Genomic DNA, 10000 nt, shown 5'->3' on the forward strand with positions numbered 1-10000 from the left:
AGCCAGCGCGTTCCCAGGTTTTGCTAACCATCCTTAGGTGGTTTCATGTTTATGAACTCTCTCGTTGTCGTTTCTTTTGGCGACAATGGGAACATAATAATAATAATAATAATAATAATAATAATAATAATAATAATAATAATAATAATAATAATAATAAAAAGATCTATACCGCGCCAGTATCCTACTGTTCAAAGGCGCCTTACAAAACTTTAAAATTAACATGTGGAAATTTGTTCTATTATTTTCGACCTTGTATATTGTGTTTCTAGCTTTCTGATTGGTTCTCTCAATCTCGGTTATCAGCTCATATACCCGATGACCTAATATGGAAAATGACTGCGTCAAGTATTGCCAAGCCGGAAACTGATTGGCCTTAATTCCCAAATGTCAGAATTTAAGGAAAACTTAATAAAACAATTATTATTGCGCACCCAGACCCCCACCGGCAGTCCCATGGTAAATGGCCACTCCTCGCCATCAGAGAGTGGTGTGGGTACCAGTCTCAGCTCCACAACTCCTAGCCCACGGCCTGGAGAGGACAACAGCACAGCTCGACTGTTACGTCACTTGCAGGGAAGAGTTCAGCAACTGCGGGCTCAAAATGACAGTCTACGGAAATCGTCCGAGAACGAGTCGTTGAATGACAGTCACTGTAGTATGGTATCAACGGAGTCGGTAAGGAAAGCTGAAACTTTAATGCGGAGGGGTGGTGGGTGAAATGTCCCGAGCTCAGCCAGACGACAGTCATTGCCAATCTCCGCTTTTCTCTTCGCAACAGGCCTTTTTCGATATATTATAATTCAACTTGAAAGAGAGGCTTAGAGGACAAAGACAAAAGAAAGTGGATGATATCTAAATATTTTAAACATTAATTCCGACGTGATTCTATCGTTTTTGTCCTCACTGCCTCACTATCAAGCTGAATGTTTGATATTTCTAAAATGGCCTATTCGCGACTTCGAGCAACCTTGCTTTGTTTTTGTCATACTTATTTTCTTCAGTCCCTTTTGTCAGTCACGCAACCGAGCCGAGGGGAGAGTGATGATAGAGTTCGCGCTTGCGTGACTAAAGCAGGCGGTTCGACTGACTCAGAAGGGCTGGTAGCAGTCTATTCTTTTTTGCTTTTTATCATTTCATCGATTTCAATGTTATGATTAAAGGTGAATTAAGTGAAGTGGAACTTGTAGTCCTGTTTCAAATGGTTAAAACGTAGCACGTTTTTGAAGCATAGGCCACAAAACAATGTTATAAATAGCATCGGATCGAGTCTCTTGAGGAGTGGAATTGATTTCATCGGGTGATGTTCACTTTGGAAAGAAAGGAAAACAGACTTTTTTTAAGATTTCCTTTAGCTATGACAGGAACTAACTTTCTCGGTATTTATAAATTTCTTAATTATTTTTTTCATTAGTTTAACGCCAGCGGCGAGGAAGAAACAAGAAGATTGCAATCTGCGCTGAAGGTATCAGGTCTCGCATAAAATGGACTCTGGACAAACTTTAAATCTTGATTCCTCCCTCTGCCACTTGTTGTTTACCTAAAACATTCGTTATTTCATTTTTTGAATCAGATGTCTGAAGACAAAGCTCAGAGAAATGCAGCGATGTTAAGCCAGAAAATGATGGAAATGACAAAGTTACAGAAAATGCTTACGCACGCTACCAAGGTAAGTGAAGTAAAGCTATTAGTCTCTCTCCTTGGGGCTTTTCAGGACTAATTTAGAATGCTTTATGGGGGACTTTAGCCAAACTTCGTATTACGTAGTTTACAATTTGTTTTTGGAAGTGACGCCAGTGAGGCCAGATAAGGTCAGACCACAACACCGGGGACTACGTCCCCTACTCTTATCGAATAGTGAGTGGGTTCTTTAACGCCAACGTCACATACTATTTAATTACAAATAAGGGCTATGAGACGGGACCTCCGGTTTACAGACCTTACACGAGAAGACTTGAAAGTCTAACCATTTGCAGATGTAATTACAAAGGCAACACTTTCTCCTCAGTTATTTTAAGACCCTGAGTGTTGGTCCGGCCGGAGTCGAACTCACGACCTCCCGCATGACAGCCCGATGCTCAACCAGCTGAGCCACTGGTGCGCGGTAATTGAAAATGTCTGTCCTTGTGTGGGCCCAGTTCCATTAGTTGGTTATTTCTGTTGAAACTTTTGCAACCCTTCCTCGTACTTGTGCATATTCATTGCCGTGAAATTGACATCGTAAATTCCCATTACTTGCTCCCGTCTGACCTTGTAGTTCAGTCGGTAGAGCAGCGGTGATCTAACTCGAAGGTCGTGGGTTCCAATTCCCACCCTGGTCAGAGCTTTCCTCTGTCCTTGTGTGGGCGCAATTCTATTAGTGGGGCTAACGCCCACAGGGTTTACATGGGTAGAAAATAGCACGTCACATTACTTTCCAATAGTTAATTTAATTGAAAGATCTTTTTGTTCTATCCCCTGCACAAGTTTTATCACACGTTTTGAGCTCCTTCATTCTCAACCTTTCAAGAATACCGATAATAGTCATCCATTGTGCCATTTCCCTCTAGTTTTATTCCAGTTTCTTGTAACAATCTTTAAGAAACATGGAGGTCTTGCGGCCATCTCGGGTTTTATCCGGCATCTCAGAAATTCGCGCAGGTACAAAATATGACGCTTTAGCAACATCCAACTAGTGGACTACTGCAAATCCTGCAATTTGATTGGCTACGCTGCTAGAGGACTATTGGTAATAGTCCTCGAGTAGCGAAAAGCGTGACGCTTTCTTTCGTTTTATTCCCATATAAATATTTCTTCAACTTGCATTTGCTAACTTTATTACTGCCTTTTCTGTCCGACTAGTTGGGTGATACTAAAACCCTGAAGGGCCACGGGTCAATAGCCCGCAAGGGCTACGGGTCTAATTGTTAATTAGCAATGACCACCGTGACGCCAGCGCAAACCTCGCATGAAAGAAATCAAATTAGACGTTGGCGCGATCATAATTTTGTGATTATCCCATCTTGAGCGTATCGTATAACGTTCACGAAGGAATCTATTACAGGATTGGTCGGAACTCTAATGAAATTGATTTTTACCACAACTGCTTGTAATCTCGCAATCTGATTGGCTAATTTGCTGTTACAAAAATTTGTTTTATCAACGGAGTTGATAATGTAAATTGACCACCGTACAGAGATTCTCTGTACGGTGGTCAGTTTACATTATCAACTCCGTTGATAAACCAAATTTTTGTATACTACTTCCCCACCGACGCAGCACCACAGTTTCTTTAGAAACTACCCCTTCATTAATTTGCTGTTAATTTGTCACGCAATGTAATAGCCAATCAGGAGCGCTCATTTTGGGAAATAAACCAATCATATTGCGAGTAAGTTACAGACGACGCTTGCTCTTTCAAAATTTGTTGTGGTCGTGAGTCCACAACATTTTGACCACTGTCATGACGAATATCGTTGTCGATAAGAGTACAGACAACGCTGGACGACTTTCGATTTGTTAACTAGAAAATAACAGATTGACTGGACTCGGATTTGACTGACATTGTTGTCAAATCCTTGGAGAAAACTGTTCATTCAACTCAGTGTTTCGTGGCGTTGCTCTTGTCGGTGGTAAAGCTCTCCAGGAACAACCGAAGGAGCTTTCTAACGGTGACGCTCGAAATCATTGCCGCGAAGGAGACAACGAGGACCTAATTTTGAACTTTTTCATTCTTTATATCTGCAGGAGAATATGAAGCTGGAAAGAGCATACGCGTCTCTTCAACGCAAAATAATCGACGACTCTAGATAACAATGCATCACTTCCCAGAGTCTATCATCTTCTCGTCCCGTGGAACTAGCAGAAACAAATTTGTTATCTCCCAGATTTTTGCAGACACCTGACCAGACCCAACTAAGGTCTCTCCTCGCTCTCTCCAAGGGACGGGAAGATAAAAGATCCTGGAAACGAGATGGCTGTCCTTCTAACACACCCCGCCTTTATAAAAATAAATATATAATTCACAAAGACTATATCCTTTGTTAAATTTTAGTCGCATTACATAATATTTCAGTACCAATTCAAGTTTGTTTGTGTGGAGGTCTGTCGGTAACAGATTTTTAGGTTGTTTTTACAAATTTCCGCAACCAGTTGCAATTTGTCATTCTGAAGTGTGACCGATTCATTAACCAACTTTTTACGTGTCTGATCATTATTTTACTTTTTATTGCGTTATTTCATTCAGAGTGAAAGGTTATTTTATATTGTAACTTATAGTGTATAGCAAAGCGTGTATATTCTATTCAGAGGACGAAAGTAACTATAATAAACACTGTGATCTAGTGACTCCAATAACTTGCAACTCATTCAATTCGATCAGTGCATCCCAGGTGAACGCCAACATGCGTCTTGTCATTTGTCCAAAATACGCATTTTGCTTAAACTTTCCATTATTAGCGGGATGTGAAGGTACGCAAATGACAAAATTGCATGTTAAGTTTTAATTTGGTTATCATAGCGAAATGGTTCAGCCAGTTATGTTCAATCCCTAACCTGCCACTGAGCACCTTGTAAAAACTATGGGAAAGAAACGTTTTCGAATAAACCAAGCCCTTTAATTTAGTGCAGCTGTAGTGATGACTGTTATTAGTTTTGTACAAATTCTCACAGGACAACTAGGGGTGTGTTCGATTGACCGTATTCCGGAATAGGAATACATGGAATAGAGGTTAGAAATCCTTCGTTTTTACGAAGATTAACAATAAAATTGTTAAAACACATCTTTACTATCCTTGTTGCTTCAAAACACCAGACATGCCGTTTTAAATCACTCCACTGACGTATTCTTATTCCGGAATAGGGCCAGTCGAACGCGCCCCTGGATAAAACAAGAATCCAAAGTATCAAAACAATATTGGAACTGAGTCTTTTAAAGACGCTATCAGTTGAACGGGGACCACACAAGCCCCTGTTCCCGATCTCAATGAATCCGGATAAATGTTAAAACGCATTTTTTCCATGTTTGGACTTCGGTCCATAATTATCTACGTCGCAGTTCCATAGCACATTTTTATATTAATTTCCAAGAGATTCGAACGGGCGTTCCTGGTTCAGTGCCAGGCTACGTTCGCAACAACTCTTAAACCCCAAAAGGAAATTACACTAAAACAATTTTTTTACAGAGCTGCTGCCTCGTTGACAACAGCTATATAATTTGTTGATTTCTAAAGCAATTCTTATCACATGGGATACGCTGCATGAAATTCAGTAAGGCCAATGCTCTTCTCATTTTGCTTGAAGAATGAACCACAAATGCTTTCCAGTGTTCTGCATTAAAGAAATCCAGTAACTCCACTTCAAGTTCTGTGCTTGCGTGAAGAGCTGACCCACTCTAGACTAAAAGAGTATAGATAACAAAGAACAAGATCAGAAATGAATCTCTCTATATGAACCAATATGAGAGCGCACCGATTTAACGTGTGGGACATTCCCCGCGGAGGCTCGGTACGGTAGTGATACGTTTAGAGTAACTTGCAGTCCGCAGCATGCGCATTGGGTTTGGAGACAATGGGTCGATTATTAAAACAAAGTTTAGACAATGTTCAACAAAACCGTGTTCTAAGCCATTTTCAATATTGCCAACAATCATATCCAAATATTATCTGCTGCTGATGGTAACAAGAAGGTTTGCATTCCAGACTAGACAGCAAGTTATCTACTTAAAATATACCGTTTACAAACAGATTTGGAGGTCCACTAATTGTCTTAAGCCGCGGCCTAAGTTAGACTTAGTTTAAATAACTGGCCCAATGTTTTTGAGGTGCGTATGACCAAAACAAACGAACTCGCACTCCAGTCAAAAGCTTGCTATCACATGCGGAACTTAGCCTTTTTCTACCACGGTAGAGGCAAATTTACTATACTGTATTAAGCACGTTTTGGAATGTGACTGGCTTTTCGCAGTTTACAATTGTAAATGTACGTTGACAACGGCGGCACGATGAGAGCAAAGTTTACTTTAGCAAGACTTCCTGAATTGATATGGTTTAACGCGAGTTTATTTAGCCAACAGCTAGTCTTGTTACCGTAGTTGACGCCCTTTACCACACTAAAACACTCAGTAGCTGCTTACCTTTTTATCCCGGAGGGTAGGGGGGGGGGGGGGGGGTACTCCCTTATATGGGCAGTGCCCCAGGGGGTAGGGTGTTTCTTTTTTTTTGCCGTTTTAGTCTGAAATAGGGTATCGATTTTGACGATTCTGGTCTGAAATAGGGTATGGTTTGTTCACTTGAGTCTTGAATCAAGTTTCTTAGAAGAAGCTTCTTCATCATTAGGCGATACGCCCATCAACAAAGCTCTTCTCAAATTGTCAAGCCAACCGTGTAACAGCTGAAATAGGGAGGGTAAATCGCTGATTTTGCTGTGAAATAGGGTAAGGGTTTTCAGGGAAAGGAACGCACACCTCCGCCCAATTTTCCTGGCAGTACCCCCCCCCCCTCCCCCCGGGCTTTTTATCTTGTCTTGACATAACCACATTATTTATACTACTAAATATCTTTTCACCATTGGAGACGATTAGTTAAAAAATCTGGGAGAGACCATTGTCCTGGCGTGCGAAACTACGGATCCAAACCGTCGCGTGCTTAATTAAGCATGCAATTTATTACAACTAACACGTGGTCAAAGACGATACAACGCCAGAAGCTTCAAGCTGCAAGTGTAAGGCGATCTAGGGTACAATTTTCAAAATGTCATGTGGCCACCACGTTCTACGTGTCAACTTAATTTGGAACTGGTCAATAAAAATGCAACTTTCACATCAAGGATACAATGCTGACTACTAAAGAGACCAATTCTTTACAGATGCTAGAGGTCTGCATTTTGCACAACTTATGTGCGGGGAAATAGGAATTGGCACTTTGGAACCTTCCCTCCCACGAATCTAAAGGATTTTGCAGGATCTCTAATTGTTAAAAAAATAAAACTCCTCAAATACTTACTTCAAACATCACAAGTGTCAAGTTTAATTTCGTAAAATCGTTTTGCGTAGCAACTTCGGGCGTAAAATATTTAACCTATCTACAGTAAGGCTTTTTTACAAAGCAGCTGTCCTAATAATAAATAATATTCTTTGGGAAAATCAATATACACGCGGATGGAATTGAAGTCACAGCAAAGGACTTATCCCAAAAGTGAATGCCTATTCCATAGTCTCCCCCTGAATTGGGGCATTTTCGCCAAGACGTCATCTGATTCGTCAGAATCCTTTGGTTCTTGATTTTCATATGCTTATAAATGCAATTACTATTTAAACCCCAACAGCATTGTAAATACACTTTTTTGACTCAAAGAAAAGCAAAACGAATTCTGATACTTGTGGTCAAATGACCCAAGGTGGAAAATTGGTTGTACAGGTAAGTTTTCATATTTTTCATGGAGAAGGCTTTCACAGTTTGTTAATTAAAGCTCCAATAAAATATTTTAGTAAATGAAAACATCCCAAACAGCTAAGGTGGTATATTCCAGTTATTACAAAAAAAACCATGGACAAGGCGAGGTCTTGGCAAGTGGACCAAATCACAAAGAATACTATGAATCCAAGCCGAAATAGTAACACAGGATTGACAAGTGTATGGTTAATCTTCTCAATGAGCAAGTTGATTGCTATCAATAATTATTAAGCTAGCAATATTAGAAGAATGTAACACTAAAATAATTAAGTTGATGACATGAGAGCATTTATAAAGACCCTCCCATACCAATGTAGAGTTAAAGAGGCACATTGTTGTCTTGCTTTACAACTTTGATATCTATTAATAAAGACTAATTCATGGCACTGAATAAAAAATACATAATGTGAATCACAGGGAAAATACAATGTAAATTTCAAAAAAGGTGTTAACTGTCCAGCAGATTGTATAATTCATTCAAAACAATTTAGGTTTAAATATTGACATACCACATGGTTCAACGCAGTGATGGTATGTTTCAATTTTTTTTTGGGCAAAAGTACATCATTCCAGCAATGTTATTGTGTTAATTTCCGAGCTATCTGGAAGTCATGGCCACATCGCAGGGATTTACTGTGCACATATCTGAAACGATTTATCCCTGCAATGCATCAACATTACGTGCAAGGAAAAACGATAATTCTGTTTTATGAAGATGATTTGGGGAAGCGAATAGCTACTTTTGGAAACACCCATGAGAACTTTTGGAAAAAGACAACCTTAAAAAACTGATTCTCACAAGAAAACTAAGCTTAACTGTCCTAACAAATTGCAATATTTTCTGCTTTGTTTTTAACGAAAGCTGGTCTTTTTCACTGCAAAAGATTCACTCTAGCTTTTTTTCATAAACACTGACAAAAGCGAAACTAAGTCCTTATAAAAAATCAAACATTTTGTACTTCAACTATGTGACATTAATAAAACCCTTGCGAAAATAGAAAATCGTCAGTTTGCAAACAGTCTCAAAACAGAGAATTTGTGACATCTTAAATAGTACTCGCTCAAAATGAAACTATTTAAAGCCATGTAAAAAACATGTTGAAAAGCACACTAAGTGCACAATTATTATTAATAAAAAGTGCTTAAGTTATTGAATTAACATGATAAATATTGTTAACCTTTGAGGATGTCGCCTTACAGTTGTAGCAAAAGCAATAACAACAATGACTCTTTCGACAAAACTGCTTGTAAACTAAACACGGTAATGATGGCATGGGCTAATAGTCCAGTTCGAGATTCAATAAGAATGCTTGGATGAAAATTGAAGGAAATAACGGTAGGGAGAGGGTCTTTTTGCAAGTAAGGCATTCGAATGAGAAAACATTTTCTTGCAATCTAAAAGGCTAAATCACTGAGGTATGTCTAATTACTATTCAACACATTGTGACAACGTCCAAATATGGTCATAATGTGCTCAATATTCGTCGTGTGTACTCAGACGATTGCGCTTTGTCATCGATGTATTGAATAATAAAACAATTATCCTGCTCAATCTTGCGGAAAATCGTCTGGTTTTAGCCTACGGCCTCGTCGGCTAAGTATCAGGCGATATCGCACGCGATTTCGCAGGATAATTGTTAAATATTAACCAAAGCGGAGGCGAGTAGTGGTGGGTATTCGAAGCTCAGTAAATATCCTCCACTTTCACCGACACTGAGGTGAATATTATTGCTTGGGTATATACCACACAAGCTCCATAAAAGTTGAACCAAAAAGACAACTCAATTTTTGTAAAATATCGACGGAAATTTCAAATCTCGCACCAGCTACTCAGAGGTGCTAGCGCTTGGATAATCACCTCCGAGTTAACCAATTAGCGCACACGGAAAGCACTATTCACTTGTGTGGTATATACTAATATTATTTACTTCCATGGCATGCGTTAGGTTGGGGCTTAATTACCAGCAGTGCTGGTAACTACTCACGTCACATATTTCCAACAATATTACAGCTCCTCTCACAGGCAGCCCAAGCTCGGTATACGATTTATAGACTTTGTATGAGAAAGTTAACTTTGAGCTTATAAATGCTAAAATAAACCTTAAATGTAGAAATAAACTTCACTTACTTCAACGTACAGTTGTCCTCGCCTTTTCTGTGCCCTCAGAGGGCAATCTGTGTCCGTTGTAGACGGGTGTGTGGCTTTATACGAATATTTACAATGTCGTTAGTTATCATTTCCCCTCATAAAGAAAGGAGTCTATAATCGTATACCGAGCTTGGTCTGCCTGTGCTCCTCTAAATAACTCAAGTTTAGATAGCATTAATAATTATATGTATTGTTTTTCAACCCATGAAAATGGAAAATTTTAAAGCATTGCATCAAACTCAAACGACTGAAGTAATTTGACAAATTACATATTGACAGATTTCCTTTGCAATGGAGCATAATAATCTACAGAATTTATTACGGTTGCATGAAACACCATCTTCCAATGATTTCAGGTTTGCTTTACACCATAATGAACCATGACCAAAGCAAACCAATATCCTTGTCATTCTTAACTGAA

General features: G+C 39.2%; 2 protein-coding genes across 3 annotated transcripts in view; one reads left to right on the forward strand and one right to left on the reverse strand.

The window, feature by feature from the left end:
- The window catches only part of LOC137988428 (early endosome antigen 1-like), a 16072-nt gene extending 11737 nt beyond the window's left edge, over positions 1-4335 (forward strand). The window contains exons 17-20 of the mRNA XM_068834413.1: positions 439-678; positions 1415-1465; positions 1574-1669; positions 3727-4335. Coding sequence (XP_068690514.1) covers positions 439-678; positions 1415-1465; positions 1574-1669; positions 3727-3792 — 453 coding nt within the window. The 3' untranslated portion in view covers positions 3793-4335. The remainder of the gene's footprint in view (positions 1-438; positions 679-1414; positions 1466-1573; positions 1670-3726) is intronic.
- Positions 4187-10000, reverse strand: part of LOC137988429 (ribosomal protein S6 kinase beta-1-like) — a 28352-nt gene continuing 22538 nt past the window's right edge. The window contains exons 19-20 of one of the 2 annotated variants that reach the window (XM_068834415.1): positions 9559-9632; positions 5261-5376 (exon numbers count right to left, since the gene is read on the reverse strand). In XM_068834415.1, coding sequence (XP_068690516.1) covers positions 9560-9632 — 73 coding nt within the window. In that variant the 3' untranslated portion in view covers positions 5261-5376; position 9559. Of the gene's footprint in view, positions 5377-9558; positions 9633-10000 lie in introns of both variants that reach the window. The other variant, XM_068834416.1, reaches the window with a different exon arrangement.

Source organism: Montipora foliosa, unplaced genomic scaffold (genome assembly GCF_036669935.1).
Source record: "Montipora foliosa isolate CH-2021 unplaced genomic scaffold, ASM3666993v2 scaffold_417, whole genome shotgun sequence".
NCBI lineage: Eukaryota > Metazoa > Cnidaria > Anthozoa > Scleractinia > Acroporidae > Montipora > Montipora foliosa.